At 36.2% G+C, this 18,976-nt stretch overlaps 2 protein-coding genes and 1 pseudogene across 2 annotated transcripts; 2 read left to right on the top strand and 1 right to left on the bottom strand.

Moving 5' to 3' along the window:
* The first annotated feature begins 6,917 nt into the window (after positions 1–6,917).
* On the top strand, positions 6,918–7,898 carry LOC102954569 (olfactory receptor 5T3-like). The gene has a single exon (XM_015540522.2). The coding sequence runs from the start codon at positions 6,933–6,935 to the stop codon at positions 7,896–7,898; it is 966 nt and encodes a 321-aa protein (XP_015396008.2). The 5' UTR covers positions 6,918–6,932.
* Positions 7,899–14,160: 6,262 nt separating this feature from the next.
* On the bottom strand, positions 14,161–15,153 carry LOC102954294 (olfactory receptor 5T1-like). Its single transcript, XM_007088813.2, has one exon. The coding sequence runs from the start codon at positions 15,151–15,153 to the stop codon at positions 14,161–14,163; it is 993 nt and encodes a 330-aa protein (XP_007088875.2).
* Positions 15,154–16,392: 1,239 nt separating this feature from the next.
* LOC107180236 lies at positions 16,393–16,621 on the top strand (annotated as a pseudogene).
* The last annotated feature ends 2,355 nt before the right edge of the window (positions 16,622–18,976 follow it).

Below are 18,976 nucleotides of genomic sequence, written 5' to 3'. Positions count from 1 at the left end.
ATAAACATGGGGGAAAGGGCAATAAAAGAATTAATGAAATATTATAGAGTTGACCCTTGAACAACATGACTAGGGGTGCCACCCCTCCCAGTCAAAAGTCTGTAATTTTGACTGCTTGCTAACTTAACTATTAAGAGCCTACTGTTGACCAGAAGTCTTATCAACAACATGAAGTCATTAACACATATTTTGTATGTTATATGTGTTATATGTTGTATCCTTACAATAAAGTGAACTAGAGAAAGAAAAAATGTTACTAATAAAATCGTAAGGAAGAGAAAATACCTCTATAGCACTGTACTGTATTTATTAAAAGAAATCCAAGTATAAGTGGACCCACACAGTCCAAACCTGTGTTGTTCAAGGGCCAACTGTGGCACATAACTTGTAAAGGAATAAAAGTAAACAATATTCCAAAGTTACCAAAATCCACTAATAAAACAAGCCTTTAGAGCAAGCAAGCTAATATGATAATTCAGTATCTTAGAATAAGGTTAAAGAAAATTTAAAATAGTAAAGTTTTATTGAAATAATAAAGTATATGAATATGTTACAATTGAGAAGGCAAAACATTGAAAGGATTTGAAAACATGAGTAAGAGAAGAAGGAATTAACTAGAAGTAAAAAAATCATAAATCAAGAATAATTTAGTAAAATACAAGGTAAGTGCATTCTATTAGCTGTTTTCATACTTTTAAAATTATTATTATCAGAGAGAGTACCCACAAGTAGGGAAGTGGGGCATGGGGAGAGAAGATAGAGATAGAGATAGAGATAGAGATAGAGAGAGAGAGAGAGATAGAGAGAGAGAGAGACCCAAGTAGACTCCAAGCTCAGCGTAGATCCTGACATGGGGCTCGATCCCACAACCCTGGTATCTTGAGCTGAGCCAAAATCAAGAGTTTGGCTCTTGAATTTGAGCCAGAAAGTTTAACACAAAAATGGTGTTAACCTTTCTCATGGTCTTAGTTACCATCTGTGTATCTTCCATGGTGAAACGTTTGCTCAAATTTGTGCCCACTTTTTTGTTGTTTTTCTTTTTTGTTTTGTTTTGTTCTTAGAGTTTTTTCATATATTCTTTATTGGGTTCAGCAAATATTTTATGCAAGTCTACGGTTTTTTTTATTTATGCCCTCAACAATATCTTCTTCAGAGCAGAAGATTTTAAATGTGATGAAATACAATTTATCACTTTTTTTTTTCTCTCATGTCTCATGTGTTTTGAGATTTATCTAAAAATCTCTGACTAAACCATGATCACACAGATGCCCAAGTTTTCTCTAGGTATGTATAGTAATAGGACTTATATTAAAGGTGTAAGATTCATTTTGATAAGTTTTACATATGGTTCAAATAATGAGTCAATGTTTCTTTTTTTGTGGCATAAGGCTATTTTACAAATTAAGCACCATTAAAAAATTACTCTCCTTCACAGATTTTTCTTAGCAATTATGGACGAATCTATTTCTTAACACTATTCTGTTCCATTTATCTAGTTGTCTATCTTTTCAATGGTTCATTAAGATTATTTAACTTTACATGTGTGAATATCCCAATTATTTTTATTTTCATAATTCTTTCTTTTCTTTATAAATATTATAGAATTGGCATGTCAGTTCCTGCCAAGATACTTGTTTAGCTTAAATTGGAGTTGCATTAAATTTATAGATAAGTTTAGGATTGCATTTAATGAAGAGATCAATTTTTCACAGTTGAGCTGCCTGCCAATATCATCCTTTTTTTAAATTCCATTTCTATAAACAATATTCCCTATCTAATAACTTATAATCCCTGAGTGTGGTACCTAGGCATCCATATAGTTTCCATAATTTTTCTTTTTTCTCTTTTTAATTTATTCGAGAGAGAGAGGGGCGGTGGGAAGAAAGAGAATCCCAAGTAGGCTCGGGTACTGTTAGCACAGAACCTGATGCGGGGCTCAAACCCACAAACCATGAAATCATGACCTGAGCCAAAATCATGAGCCAGACACTTAACTGATTGAGCCACGCAGGTACCCCTTTCCATAATTTTTTTAAGAGTACTTTATGTACATAGTAAGTACTCTATATTAGTATATAATATCTCAAATACAAGACAAAATCCTATAACTCTAATTTTTTTACCTTTATCTCTGCCATTTTCCTATTACATGTTTCTATTTTTCTATTACATAGAATATTACCATTTTCTGTATTCTGTGCCATCTCTCCTGTCAATAATTCCTATTCATGTAGTCACATCTTATCTTTCCTATTTAACTCTCAAGGAGCTTGAATGTATTTCTCAGACCACTTGGAAGTGTAGTATTTTAAAATTTATTGAAAATAAAATAATCTTTATTAAATTATTATGAAGTTTGCCATAGGTTATGCTTTCGTATCACTTCATTATGTCCATGTTTATAGGATTTTGAGGGAAGCAAATGGGTTTTATTTCCAGGAGGATGATACTGGACTTCAGAGAATTTAAGTCATCAACCCAGCGACATACAGCTACTTAGTATCAGAACCGGGACTATCTCCCATTTCATTAGCTTTCTTTTCCTCTGAGGGATCATTTCAAACCAGAGGCCAAAGTGCATTTATGTAATCATTTTCACCATGTAGTTCATCATCCAGAACTATTCACTTGTCTACAATGAAAAAAAAAATCATCTTCGTACTTCTCTGTCCCAGAAAGGAATTAGTGCATTTTCCTCTTGGGGCATCATGGCAAACTTAAAACCTTGAGATGGAACCTAAACACGTTATATTCACAGCGAACCCTAATGGCAATTCAATTCTACAGGTAAGAGGAAAGTTTTTTCATAACTTACGAAATATTTTAGCAATTAGACCTTTGAATTGGAAACTAGAGTATATGCTTCAATGTTCGTATTTAAGAGAGAAGATGCTAGTCAATTAGTTAACTCAAAGTTATATTGACAATTGATCACATGCCTTTCAGGGAATATAACAGGAAAAATAGACAGGGCTTCCCACATATTTTGGTCAATAGAGCTGTAAATTAGAAATTTGCTTTAATGTTCTTGATGAAGGATTATGGTCAATATAGGGACAATAGAATTAAGGGGCTATATTTAAAGTTTAAGAAAAGTATTAAATGGAGGTAACATTAACTATTAACCAGCTAATGTATATATATAACTTTGAAATCACAATGTATTTTTTTTCTGATGGATGGATGCAAACAAATTTTAAGTTTTATTTTACTACTGACCCCACTGATCCAGCAAATTTAGTGGGTACTTTTTTCATGGTCTATTCATATTTAATTGCTTAAAAAAAAAAGAATTCCAATGTGCAAGGATGCTCTTTCATTGATTCTACATGATAACATTTCCAGAGTTATGTCATCTCATAATGTAGTTTTAATATGGCCAAGTAGAAACAGTGTAGAGTCTGAAGTCGTAGAAATTGAGTCTTGAATCCTGTATCTTTTAGAAATTATGAGCTTGGTTGAGTTATACGTCTAGTTAGACTTCAGTCTTTTCATCTATAAAATGACACTGAATTATTCAGCTTCTGGGTTGCTATGTAGATTGTATTAAATACTGTGCACAAAATTCCTAACTCTTGGTAGCCAGTTCATGATATACAGTAGCTACCATCGTAATTTTCCTTGTTGTTGAACTGGGTGTTTGTTCCCGTGCGTGTACTTTTTATGTTTGACCATGAGTGCTGAGCCACTGATTTTATTTTAGTCTTCCAGAATGATCGTGCTTTGTTAAAAACTCAGGATCTCTACTTTTGTCTCTCTGGCCCCCAGCAAAGTGAAATAGCGAGACATCAACACAGCCAGTTCTAGTTTTCCTAAATTTCAGTTAATAGAAGTACCTGCTGTAAAAGCAGTTTGGTATTTTAACATATTATTACCATGTAACAAATATATGCATAACTTGAAGTGCTTTGCTTCTGTTTGGGATCCATTAACTGCAAATGCTTTTATTTTATTTATTTATTTATTTATTTATTTAAAGTTTATTCATTTTTAAGAGAGAGATGGAGTGTGAGAGAGGAAGGGGCAGAGAAAGCAGAACCAGAATCTGAAGCAAACTCCAGGCTCTGAGCTCGCAGCACAGAGCCCGACTTGGAGCTGGAACTCAGGAACCGGGGGATCATGACCTGAACTGAAGTCGGACGCCCAACCGACTGAGTCACCCAGGTGCCCCAAAATGCTTTTATTTAAAAAAATGATTGTATAATCCCTATTTATTTTGTTGGAGTTAAATAAACTCGGAGGTCAGATTTCATTTGTATGCATCTTTTGCATATGATTAACACCTTAAGGTAGTTCAAGGTATTTTAACGCATCAGGTCAATAAACACTCTGCAGTCATCATACAGTTGTAGTTGAACAAGATTTGCCTGAATATTTGGGTCAATGTTAGTTATTCTTTGGTTAATGAGGAGAAGTAACTTTTCCAAGTTCACGTTGTCACCAGGTGGTTTTAGAGTCCATATGTAATGTTCTTAATCTCCCACAATTATCTTATCTCAGGCACATTAGTTAATTAAAGGCTAGAATTGTCAAGTTGTTGACATTTCTTCTGTGTATATGAGTCAACATGTATTTTGTGATGGGTACTTTTAGTATACTACCCATTGGTACATTTTTCAAATTTGCTTGTGTGTTTTGTTTTCCCTATACTTATTCTTACCTGCTTAACTCCTATTTTGTATCTGACTCTTTATAGTAAACATTTTTGTTTGTATTCCACGGATTTGATAGAGAAGAAGAGAGAGAAGAGGAGAACAGTTTGAGATAGAGAGAATAGGAATTTTTTAAATAGAAATGTATTTTTTGTGCTACTCCAAACACATATGAGAATTATGTAAGTTATCTGGATTTATTAAAAAATCAGATTTTAACTTTATATATTTTTTACTCTCAATTTTTCTAAGAATCAAATGAGCATTTTGGGGTTTCAGAGACTCACCTTTATGAATCTATTCTATATGTCAGAAATATATCTGAAAGGGGCACCTAGGTGGCTCAGTCGGTTAAGTGTCTGGCTTCAGCTCAGGTCACCATCTCTTGGTCCGAGAGTTCAAGCCCCGCGTCCGGCTCTGGGCTGATGGCTCAGAGCCTGGAGCCTGCTTCCGATTCTGTGTCTCCCTCTCTCTCTGCCCCTCCCCCATTCATGCTCTGTCTCTCTCTGTCTCAAAAATAAATAAACGTTAAAAAAAAGAAATATATCTGAAATATATATGTCAGAAGTATATCTTGCGGAAGCGCAAGAATGTCTGAGAACGTTTCTGGGAAAATAAAGACACGTGGTTTTCTTTTCTTTCTAATAGTAGCCTTAACTTATTTATTCGTTACCGATGTGTGGATATCTCAACATAACAAAACTGTGGCATATTTCACATCATGCCTATAAATCATTTGTAAGTGAGTAAATCCAGCATGGCCTTATGTACTGTGGACTTTTTTTACTCTTCTTAAACACTTTTTGGTTAAAACATGCCAAAGGAAAAGCAAAAGTCACCATGCTGAAATCTGTCCCCTAAATATGATGAATCCAGTAATTAATTGTGTTTCAATAACCTACATTTTGGTCCAGATTACAGGTGTCTCTTCAACTTGTTTTTAAGTTTCATTTATTCGTTCTCCACTTAATGAGGAAGAGTATGATGACATCAAGAAAACAAATAAATTATTTTGTGACAAATATAGTGATTTGATTCTCTTAGCAAAAACTTCAGAAACAATTTTATTATCTACTGCCTGGTGACATTAATTTCACAGTTATTTTAGGAACTCCATAAGCAGCTATAACATTAAAAAATGGACAGAATTTCTTTTTGATAGAAATATATCTTAAAAATACATCCAAGGGTGGGGCACCTGTGTGACTCAGCCGGTTAAGCCTCTGACTTCGGCTCAGGTCATGATTTCATGGTTCATGAGTTCAAGCCTCGTTTCAAGCTCTGTGCTGACTCCAGCTGAGAGCCTGAGCCTACTTCGGATTCTGTGTTTCCCTCTCTGTCTACGCCTCCCCTGCTCACCCTCTGTCCTATCTCAAAATATAAATAAACATTAAAAATTTTTTAAAAATATATCAAAGGATTTTGTAGTAATAATCACATAAATTGAAAACATATATTAAGATAAAATTTGAAAAAAAAATAACAGTATAATAAGCCACAAAGGTCAAAATGAACAACCTAATGATGTATATTTTGAGAAAAAAAAACTGAAAGAAAAAAAAGACATTGCACTGTTTATGTTTGAAAATAAGGTGCATCTATCTCCAGAATATTCTGCTATTCTATTCACCCATGCTCTGGAATGGAAACCAATGGAACAGGATAACTGTAAGAAAAAATAATGTAAACAGTTTTGCTGGGAAAGACAGCCTTGTACAAGTTCAGATGTGTAACTTATCTCATTTCCTAGTCATCTGGAAACATGTTAGAAGTAAATAATTTCCATAGTATTTCTCACTTAAATTCATCCCAAACTCGTGATAGAATATGCTTACTCCCATTTTAACAGTTGGGAATATTAGAGCAAGGAGTTTGATGTGCATGGTAGCCAATCCAGAACCAGTATTCAGATGTGTACTTTCCATCATGATGTTTTTAAGATTCAAATATGCCTGCTTATTAATCATTGTGAATTTTAAGATTATGTGATATGAATATAAGACCGCAAAGAATTTAACTGAAAATGAATTAGACAGTAAACCATTTCAATCAACAGAATATTTTTCACTTGATAAATGCACTCAATGACTGAATATAATCATTTCGTCCTTTTATTTAACAGCAAAATGCAACCACTTGGGTACAATATCATTATCACCGCCTATTTTATCACTGCCAAGGAAACCTTTATACCCTGCTAAGAAACAAATATGAGAATATGATTGGGTGGACTCTATTTTCACAAGATATTGCCTTTAGTACCTACAAATAGAAAGTGAGATGTCAGGGTTCCCATCAGTTTTAAATTTACACAGCATTCAGATGGAAAATGTGACCAAAGTCACCATGTTTATATTGACGGGTTTCACAGATGATTTTGAGGTGCAAATCTTCCTCTTTTTACTATTTCTAGCAATCTACCTTTTTACTCTGGTAGGAAATTTGGGACTAGTTATATTAGTCATTGGGGATTCTCGGCTACACAACCCCATGTACTACTTTCTGAGCGTATTGTCTTTCCTGGATGCCTGTTATTCTTCAGTTGTCACCCCAAAAATGTTGGTCAATTTCCTCGCAGAGAATAAAGCCATTTCCTATGTTGGATGTGCAGCGCAGATGCTTCTCTTTGTTACTTTTGGGACCACAGAATGCTTTCTCTTGGCTGCAATGGCATATGACCGCTATGTCGCCATCTACAACCCTCTCCTGTACTCAGTGAGCATGTCACCCAGAGTCTATGTGCCGCTCATCGTTGCTTCCTACGTGGGTGGCATTTTGCATGCTTCCGTACACACCGTGGCCACATTCAGCCTGTCCTTCTGCGCATCCAATGAAATTAGACATGTCTTTTGTGACATCCCTCCTCTCCTCGCCATTTCTTGTTCGGACACTCACACAAACCAGCTCCTGCTCTCCTACCTTGTGGGCTCCATTGAGATCGTCACTATCCTGACAGTTCTGATCTCCTATGGTTTCATTCTGTTGGCCATTCGGAAGATTCATTCTGCTGCAGGGAGGCGGAAAGTCTTTTCTACATGTGGCTCTCACCTAACTGGAGTGTCAGTATATCACGGAACCATCCTCTTCACGTACGTGAGACCAAGTTCCAGCTATGCTTTGGACCATGACATGATAGCCTCAACATTTTACACGATTGTGATTCCCATGCTGAATCCCATCATCTACAGTTTAAGGAACAAAGATGTAAAAGAAGCGATGAAAAAATTGGTAAAAATTGGTTCCTGAGTAAAATACATTTTCAACACTGAGTTTCAGACCAGTCCAAGTCTCTTTGCTCAGAAACTAAAGAAAATGTCTTGATTGCAGTAACAGTGCTTGTATATCCTAGAATATTTTCCAACAAAGCATTTATCAGCCTTCGAACACAGCATTTTACAAATATAGATATTTTTTATCATCTGTTTACTTTTATTGTGTTCAAATGGATTCATATTAAATATTAATTGATGTAGTGTATTGCTGTCTGTCATTGCGGAATGTGATTTGCACTCACTACTACTATGGCTTATGTTCTCGGGATCCTATGGATTAGAACACATTCACACCGCTGATTGTCTTTAGCACTCATTATGAGGTTACTTCTCCATTCTGGAGTCCTGTGAAGACCTTCTTAATGTTACTTCATTTGCCTTATTTTTTTTTTTTTATTTTTTAAAAAATTTTTTTATTAATTTTTTTTAATGTTTATTTACTTTTGAGACAGAGAGAGACAGAGCATGAATGGGGGATGGTCAGAGAGAGAGGGAGACACAGAATCTGAAACAGGCTCCAGGCTCTGAGCTGTCAGCACTGGGCCCAACTCGGGGCTCGAACCCACGGACCGCGAGATCATGACCTGAGCTGAAGTCAGACGCTTAACCGACTGAGCCACCCAGGCGCCCCCATTTGCCTTATTTAGGAGTAAGATCCATCCAGGCTTATTGCCATGGCATTTCCACTGTTTGGCTCAACATTATATATCTTTATTCCATTATCAGAATCTTTTCTTATTACTGTCCGGTCATAGAACAGTAACATTTATTGATAGTGTATTTATTTAAAAAAAAATTTTTTTAATGTTTATTTTTGAGACAGAGGGAGACAGAGTGCGAGTGGGGGAGGGGCAGAGAGAGAGGCAGACACAGAATCTGAAACAGGCCCCAGGGTCTGAGCTGTCATCCCAGAGCCCGATGCGGGGCTCAAACCCACGAGCCGTGAGATCATGACCTGGGCAGAAGTCAGACGCTTAACCGACTAAGCCACCCAGGCACCCCCTATTGATGGTGTATTTAAGTGTCGTGAAAGACAAATAGAAATAGAGCTGAGAGAAAAGCAACAACTGTTGAAATATATAAATATATGTATATATAATATGTATGTGTGTACCTTATATCTACATTATATACATACATGATATATAAACATATTATACATACATACATCATATATGCATTTATGTATGTATATATGGTTTGTGTGAGTGTCAGAACAAAAAATGGCAAGTAGTGGGGTGCCTGGGTGGCTCAGTCGGTTAAGCATCTGACTTTTGATTTCAGCTCAGGTCGTAATCTCACAGTTCGTGAGTTCGAGCCCTGCATCAAGCTCTGTGCTGACAGCTCAGAGCCTGGAGCCTATTTCAGAATCTATGTCTCCCTCTCTTTCTTCCCCTCTCCCACTCATTCTCTCTCTCTGTCTCGAAAATAAACATTAAAAACATCTAAAAAATAATTTAAAAAAGGCAAGTAGTGGAGGGATGCCACAAAAGACTTGTATAATTTCATTGGATGCATGGAAGGACAGGCTGAATATCGTCACTGTGTGTACAAAAGCATGCAAAATGCCACCCACATAGGAAGAAACACTGAGTGTGTTACATAGACTCTGGGTGACATGCTCACTGAGTACAAGACAGGGTGGTAGATTGCTATATAGCAATCGTATGGTTTCTTGGTTGAGACAGTTAGAGTTGCTCCCACTTGGCTTTTTCCATCATGATAACCCTAACTCACATGTCAGGGAACCAATGTGGGGATTCTTCCAGGGGCTCAGTTGTTTTATTCCAATTAGACATTCTGGAACTGGACAAATAACCAGAGGATGGGCCAGGGACACACTGACCTCACTGCAACATCGGTCAGAAGTAAAACTCCATTGATCACCTGACTTCCACAAGCCCCTCCCCTGACTCTTGGATCACAAAAACGCAAACACACAGTGATACTTTGGGTCTTCTGGAGTTATCATCATCAGTCCAGAACTAGTATCCAGTAGTTCCCAAAGACCTGGTTATTTCTTTTTCACTAATGCACAGTTACCCTGGTAAATGTCCAAAGTCCCTTTGGCAAAGGCTTGGAGAAAGATTAATAGTTTAAATTTTTTGGTAATATACAAGGTTCATCCCTCAAGGGTACCTGACCTCCCTTCACTAAAGAGGTTCTAGGGCTAAAAGCTTCCTCAGTTCACAAACTGATTGCTGAGCTCCCACAATGACAGTTTTTATGATTCAAGTTAGACTTTTGTTCACTTAGCCTGCTTATACAGATCAAGCCAGAATTTAGTGTTTTTCATCTGTTTCACTTCTAGAAATATCATGATCAGCTTGCCATCGCCTTGCTTATAAATGAGCAAGGCTATTCTGATCGCTGCTTTGAGTCCACAGTCCTAGGGGGTAACCACATCCCTCTGTCCTTGCAGGTGGATGCCTCCACTTGGACTCTACCTCTCCAGAGTGAATGTTATCTATGTAAATGGTTATGTAGCAATACCTATCCCAAACGGGAAACTTCTCATACAGGAGATACAACGAGAGAAATGGAACGAAGTCTGCTAACTTTAGGAAAACTTTATACGCCTGTATTGTTTTCAAGTAAGAAAACTTTAATTAAGACATAAAGACTTAGGGGCACTTGGGTGGCTCAGTCCGCTAAGCATCAGACTTTGGCTCAGGTCATGATCTCACATTTTGCAAGTTTGTACCTCAGGTCAGGCTCTGTGATGACAGCTCAGAGCCTGGAGCCTGCTTCAGATTCTGTGTTTCCCTCTCTCTCTGCCCCTCCCCGCTCATGCTCAGTCTCTCTCTCTCTCGAAAATAAACAAACATTCAAATTTTTTTTAAAACGTACATAAAGACTTTAAACCTTCAATAAGGTTATTTTTTTTTATTTTTTATTTATTTTTTAATTTTTTTTCAACGTTTTGTATTTATTTTTGGGACAGAGAGAGACAGAGCATGAACGGGAGAGGGGCAGAGAGAGAGGGAGACACAGAATCGGAAACAGGCTCCAGGCTCCGAGCCATCAGCCCAGAGCCTGACGCGGGGCTGGAACTCACGGACCGCGAGATCGTGACCTGGCTGAAGTCGGACGCTTAACCGACTGCGCCACCCAGGCGCCCCCAGTAAGGTTATTTTTGTAGGTAAGTATGTAGAAAAGCTTTGTGATAATTGTTTTTACAAGTGTAGTGTGGCATTTATGAAAACTTCCATACATTAATGATGACTAAGACCTGAATAAAAAAAGTTTCTCAAAATCTCATTCTATTTAGAAATGAAGGACAAATGTAAAAAAAAAAAAAAAAAAAAACCAAAAAAAAAAACCTCTCAATGTGTTCATTTAAGCATTTTTGTATGTTACTAAACTATCCTTAAGTCAAAAGAAATGGGAAAAAATCAGAAATACTGATTATGAAAACATGAAGTGCTGAAATATGCGTGATTCCACTGACATAATATTCACTGGAAAATTTGTACCCAAATGAGAAAGCTAGAAAAAAATAGCAAAGTGATCAAGAGAGAGAGGATAGATTTTAAAGGAAAAATGTAAATTAGAAAATCTAAGGCAGTACCTAATAACATTCTTTTTTCACATGCATCCCTTCATTGAGTTAAATAAAATCTTTTTGACAATTTCTTATATACACAATTTGTTCATTTAAGGAATGTTGATTGAGCTACAATATGTGTGAGATAAAATTCCAGACACATATGTCTGGAAAATAGATCAGACAATAAGTCAAATATAAATTAAATGCATGTTATATGAAATTGTGATAAGTGAAAGGAGTGTATTTAAGAAGGAAAGAATATGAGGATATTCAAAGGAAGTAAATTCTAATCATAATGTAGTCAATGAACTCCTCACTAAGAATAGGCATTTAAAAACAGGAGTTATGTGAATGACAGCCCAGAAAACCTTGCAAACAGAAGGAAAATAATGCAGAAAAATTGTTGGGGCAAATATATTGTGGTAAAAGATTATCTATATTTATACAGTTAAGGTGTTATTTATACTTAATGATCCCACTTTAGGGAAATGTCCTTAAGTGGTACTCTGTGTTCTAAGGAGATCATCTTGTTGGAACCAAAGGGATTCAACACTTAAAATAATAATAATAATAATAATAATAATAGGGGCTCTGGCTTGGCTCAGTTAAGTGTCTGCCTCTTGATTTTGGCTCAGGTAACGATCTCATGGTTTGTGAGTTCAAGCCCTGCTTGTGGCTCTGCACTGACATTGTGGAGCCTGCTTTGGGATTCTCTGTCTCCCTCTCTGCCCCTCCCCAGTCTCTCTCTCTCCCTCTCTCAAAATAAATAAAAAAATAATAGCGATGATGATGATGATGATAATGAAGTGTAAGAGGGAAGGATGGAGGGGCACCAGGGGGGCTCAGTCAGTTAAGCACCTGACTCTTGGTCTCAGCTCAGGTTGCGATCTCACAGTTTGTAGGTTAGGGCCCTGTGTGGAACTCAGCACTGATGCGTGGGCCCTGCTTGGGATTCCGTCTCCCTCTCTCTCTGCCCTCCCTGGCTTGCTCACTCTCTCTCTCTTTCAAAATAAGTAAAAATAAAACTTTAAAAAAAAAAGGAAGGAAGGGTTGAAAAACACAACCACTTACAATTAATTAACTTTGAAGGACACATGTCCTTGCAATTAAAATGAGGTCTGTTGGAAACAGGGCTAAACATGAGTATAGTTGGGATGGTTCTTTAAAAAAAAATTAATGCTTCTTAGTTTTGATAGAAAGAGAGAGAGAGATCGGTCACTAGCTGGGGAGGGACAGAGAGAGAGAGGGAGACACAGAATCTGAAGCAGCTCTAAGCTGTCAGCACAGAGCCCGATGGGGTGCTCGAACTCACAGACCATGAGATCGTGACCTGAGCTGAAGTTGGTGGCTTAACCAACTGAGCTACCAGGCACCCCTATGCCTTGGTTCTTGGGTCTGGGCACCGAGGAGTAGTGGCGTCTGTAAGACCATAATAAGGTGGTAGTGGTCAGAAGAAAAGAGAGCCAAAGCTGAGTCTATACCAGGTTAGTAGGAAAGCCCATAAAGTTGGGCTGCAGCTTAGCTCAGCTTCAGTTATTTTATCAGGAGTCAGATACCAGTGACTCAATGGAAGTGGACTGGGATTATGTGAGCTTGGCTTTTTTTTCCCAGTGACGTGGTATTTGCTCAAGCTATTCAGATATGATCTTCAAGTTATGTATAATTGCAACTATGGGAGAATATCCAGTTTGACTCATATGAGGATGAAAGGTAATACTATACATTTTAAAGTAAAGATCACATACATATGTGACTCTGTATTTATAAATATACTTACAAATAATAAATATATGTATGTGTCTATATGCAAATATATCTATATGTAATGAATATATGCATGTGTGCACATGTACATGCATGCACACCCACATATACATATGTGTATATATGTGTATATATACATGTGTATGTGTATTGGTGTATATACATATATATATACATACATATATACACATATATATATATACATACATATATACATACATATATATGTATACACATACATATATACATACATACATATGTATATATATACATATATATACATATATATATGTATATACACACACCAATATTCATATGTTGAAAATCTAACTCCCCATACCTCAGAATATGAGTATATTTGACAATAAAGCCTTTGAGGAGATAATTAACTTAAAATGAGGTCGTTAGAGTGGACCCTAATCCAAGATCACTGGTATCATAAAAAGAGATCAGAACGCAGAAACACAGAGAGGAATGACCATGTGGAGACAGAAAGAGAAGACTGCCATCTACAAGTGAAGGAGAGAGGACTAGGAGGAAATTCACTCCGTTTCGCCTTCAGACTTACAGATTCTGTAACGGTGAGCAATAGATTGCTGCTGTAAAAGCCACCAGTCTGTGGCACTTTGTTATGGCAGCCTGAGCAAGTTAATACAATCAGCCTCAGCATAGATGCATATGTATTTACACATGTGTGTATAAATGCATGTGTGCGCCTGTGTGTATTTCCGGGTGAATTAAGGAAGAAGCAAAGGAATGACAGAGATTTTCTACGTATGTGAAAAATGTACAGGTGGAGACGTGATCACAATCTTTAAAAATATATAGCAAGAAGAGAAAGACACAAATAAACTAAAGCAAAATATTTCTATTTTAATATTGAGATGATCAATAGCATTCATAATTTTTCTCAATTTAACGGTCAATGTGAAAAGTAGACTTTATTGATATACCAATTTTTACCAAACAGATTTTTCATCGCTTCTTTTACATCTTTGTTCCTTAAACTGTAGATGATGGGATTCAGCATGGGAATCACAATCGTGTAAAATGTTGAGACTATCATGTCATGGTCCAGAGCATAGCTGGAACTTGGTCTCACGTACGTGAAGAGGATGGTTCCATGATATATTGACACTCCAGTTAGGTGAGAGCCACATGTAGAAAAGACTTTCCGCCTCCCTGCAGCAGAATGAATCTTCCGAATGGCCAACAGAATGAAACCATAGGAGATCAGAACTGTCAGGATAGTGACGATCTCAATGGAGCCCACAAGGTAGGAGAGCAGGAGCTGGTTTGTGTGAGTGTCCGAACAAGAAATGGCGAGGAGAGGAGGGATGTCACAAAAGACATGCCTAATTTCATTGGATGCGCAGAAGGACAGGCTGAATGTGGCCACGGTGTGTACGGAAGCATGCAAAATGCCACCCACGTAGGAAGCAACGATGAGCGGCACATAGACTCTGGGTGACATGCTCACTGAGTACAGGAGAGGGTTGTAGATGGCGACATAGCGGTCATATGCCATTGCAGCCAAGAGAAAGCATTCTGTGGTCCCAAAAGTAACAAAGAGAAGCATCTGCGCTGCACATCCAACATAGGAAATGGCTTTATTCTCTGCGAGGAAATTGACCAACATTTTTGGGGTGACAACTGAAGAATAACAGGCATCCAGGAAAGACAATACGCTCAGAAAGTAGTACATGGGGTTGTGTAGCCGAGAATCCCCAATGACTAATATAACTAGTCCCAAATTTCCTACCAGAGTAAAAAGGTAGATTGCTAGAAATAGTAAAAAGAGGAAGATTTGCACCTCAAAATCATCTGTGAAACCCGTCAATATAAACGTAGTGAACTCAGTTACATTTTTCAACTTAATTGTGTATAAATCTAAATCCAATGTCAACCCTGGCATTTTAGTGTTTATTTGCAGGTTTTAAAGGAGATATTTTTGAATATAGAACCCACTTTATGTATTCTCATGTTTGTTTCTTAGAAGGACATGTTGAAATCCTTGTCAGTGAAGGAAAAGGCAGTGATGAAGAAGTTGTGTCCCAGAGGATACATTATCCTGCGTAAATAAAGAAATTATTTTATTAAGTTGTTGGCTAAATTTTTCATGTTAAACAAATTATGCCAATTATTGGGTTAATTTCCAGTTGTTTTCTATTAAATTTTCTCCCACCTTGCTTCATAATGCATCATCTGAAAATCCTCAAATATGAATGAATATAGAAATTTAAAAATCTGAAAATAATATAATAAAAATTACATACCTGTTACTAGTCCTAGATTTTGTAAAATGTGTGTGAAATTCCTTGTGTGTGTGTGTGTGTGTGTGTGTGTGTGTGTGCGCGTGTGTGTGTATCCAGTTGTTAAAATGGGACCAACTACATGTGTATCCCTGGGATGCATTTAAATGAGAAATACAGTGTGAAAATTATTTAAATTCAAAATATTCACAAATGAGTACAATATAGGATGTTAGATTTAGATATTAGCCCTTGTCATACAGGGCAGCCCTCTCTGACCATCACAATACTCTGTGGTGTCAGGCATCTTGGAAATTCATTGCTATCATTGCATTGTACTTTGGTCATGTCAGTAAAATGATAGTACGTCTACTTACATCCCCCTGATGATTTTGTCCATAATAATTTTTTTCCTTATCTAGCTCATTTCATCTTAGGAGATAGAGATTAGATAGACAAAAATACAAACTCTCAATTTTAACAAAATAGACCAATCTGGAAGACTAATTTTTTCAATTCTTCACCTGTAATACAGTTGGAAAACATACACAGGGCACATCTATGAGAACAATGTCATAAATGCTAAGCTTGAGAAGGACAGCAATGATAGGTACAACCACATGATATTAAGTGGCTACTGAGGGTTAAAAATTGTGTGTACATTGTCTTATGTCATCTGCATAGCAACCTGCAAACTAAATAATTTAGCATCCTTTTATAGATGAGAAAACTGAGAAGCAGCCTGACCTATAACCGGGCCGTGGTCATACCGATAGTTAGAAGCAAAGACAGGATTGAAGACCAGGTTTCTCTGTCCCACACTTGCAGCTGTGTCTAGCAGGAGCATGAAGGACACCATGAATTCCATTTGGGGGCATCTTTGAGGTGGTCGAGTAGACACCATGAACAAAGCTCACCCTCCCGAGTTGAAAAAAAAAATATGGACAAGAAACTGTCATTGAAATCAAATGGCAGACATGTCCAAGGACTATTGCAGGGGTTCAATCCCTTTATGAATTTTGTGATAGATGGAAGTGTGCAAATGGCAACTAGTGGGCAACAGAGCAGTATTGGAATGGTGGTATACGAGGAAATAGCATCATCATGTTAGAAGCTTTGGAACGAAAATAAACAATGGGGGTGTTCATCAGAAGAAATCAAAATGGCTTCCACATGTCCCCTCTCCACAGCACCTGTTTTACTACAATATAAAAATCAGGTTATGTGCATTTTCATATTGAACCTTTTGTTAAATTAACTTTTGTAATGATCAAAAAATAAGCTATGGGCAGTTGACTATGTTGCAATTCATTTTGATATGCCATAATTCTGGAAAGGTTGTCTTCTGGAAACAATACAAAATAACATCCTCGTGTGTTTGAATTCTTTTATAAAGCCATCAAGTTTAAGCAGACCATGACTTAAAAAAAAAAGAAAATAAAACTGAAGTGGCTTCTTCAGCAAGCAGCTAACCAGTAAAACAAATCTAAAATTCATTTATGTGTTTGCATTAGAAAAACAAATTATGATCCTCAACTGGCATGTATCTGATGATTGGTTGATAGTCAATTTGCTCTCTATTTAATAATTTTCCTAAATTTGTAATACATCCCTTTATTTCAACTACCTTTATTCCAGCTGTTACATTCCATCAAGAAAGTGAAATAAAATGTCTAATTTCCAAATCTGTTGACCTAAACATGGAAGGAGTCTCTCCTATTATCCTTGTAATGTTCCCTGGAATTTCCTTGTTCAATTTTAATTTAATTCTCAGTTAACTAGAAATTTCCATCTCAGATTTAAATATTATAATGTGGAATCTAGTTTGAGATTCAAGGTTATGACTTCTGAAGAATTCTGTAAGTAATAAGAAACACTTTCCTCTTACCTGTGAAAATGAACTGCTCATTCAGTTAACATACCCTATGATCACTGATCATTTGGAGTTTTATAGCAGACTTTCAAGCCCTTCTTGATGTCCACAGGGATGCTCCAAGGAGAAAATAAGGTAATTATCTTCTGGGACGGAAAAGTCAGATAATTTCATGTGTTTCTTTCATAGTAAATGAGTGGCTCTGGAACCATGAGCTACATGATAAAAATGATCACATGAATACACTTTGGCCTCTGGTATAAAATAGCCCTCAGGGCAGAGCAATACATAGGGCTGGAAAACAATCTAATGCTACAGGACACAATCCTGGCTCAGATACTAAATAAATATACGCCACTGGGTTTATGACTTAAATTCTCTAAAACCCAGTTCTTTCTTCCTGAGAACATAACCTGTTTACTTGTCTCAAAATAAGGTATGACAAACTTCATAATCATTTAATAAAGATTACTATATTTATTTAACTTTTAAAGTGGCATGAAAAATACTTGAAGCTCACTGAGACTTTAATAGGGAGAAAACATATGAATACATAAACAGGAAGTATTGAAAACAGAGATGGGACACTATATAGATAAATTTAATATTCTATGTAATAAACAAAATATGAGAGATCTGGCAGAGATAAAGGTCAAACTTTTTGTGTCGGTTAAGGTCTTGTCTTGGAAATCTTGTATACTCATCTATAAACTCGTTCATGGCTATGTACTTAAATAAATTATTCAAAAATGTGTTTAAAATACATAGGTGCCTGAGCTCAACACCTGGGGAGACTAAATTAATAGATAGGGAATGTTGGTCATGGGATTTGAATTTAAGAACAAAAGAATGAAAGAAAGAAAGGGATAAAGAAGATACTGATCTATTAATTAAGTGTAATTGCAAATTATCTATATATTCAATGCAACCCGAGTTAAAACTAAGAAAAGCATTTTTGTAGAAATTAACAAAGGAATTCCACAATACTACAATATAGAATATTTCTATTGCCCATAATGTGGTTATTGTTACACAGTTGTGTGTGTCTATTCAAATTCATGTAACTGGCACATATAAATGGTAGATTTTCTGTATTTTATTAAAATGCAATAACTCTGTCCTTGAAAAAAACTAGCTATTACATAAATTAGTCTCTGTTTCATACTATGGTTATCTTTACATGGGAGAGAGTGACTGGAAGAATACAGGAGGTTCCCTGGTTCTGGAAATGTTCTTTTTCTTGGGCTTGTTTATAAGGGTATGTTCAATTTAAAAATTCATCAAGCTATACACTTGAGATGTATGTACTTTTCTATGTGTACATTTTTTCAATAAAATTAAAAAGGAAACTAAATGTTTTATTGTAACTTTTCCAAAGAAATGTCATAAACCCTTATTTCTTAAAAATTCTATATCTCTCATTTTATTGATATACTCATTCAGATAGTTATAAATTTTTGTATGTCAATTTTATATTTGTATGAGTCACATTTCTATTGTTTTTTAAATTATATCTTAGTACTTTTAGATCTGTCATTTTCTATCAAATTCTTAATTCTCTTAATTATTTACTTGAAACTGATTTTTCTTCATCTCTCTTTCTCTTCTCTTTC

The sequence above is a fragment of the Panthera tigris genome, chromosome D1 (assembly GCF_018350195.1).
Source record: "Panthera tigris isolate Pti1 chromosome D1, P.tigris_Pti1_mat1.1, whole genome shotgun sequence".
Taxonomy (NCBI): domain Eukaryota; kingdom Metazoa; phylum Chordata; class Mammalia; order Carnivora; family Felidae; genus Panthera; species Panthera tigris.
Note: the sequence above shows the minus strand (reverse complement) of the source record. Positions and strands in the feature narration are given on the sequence as shown.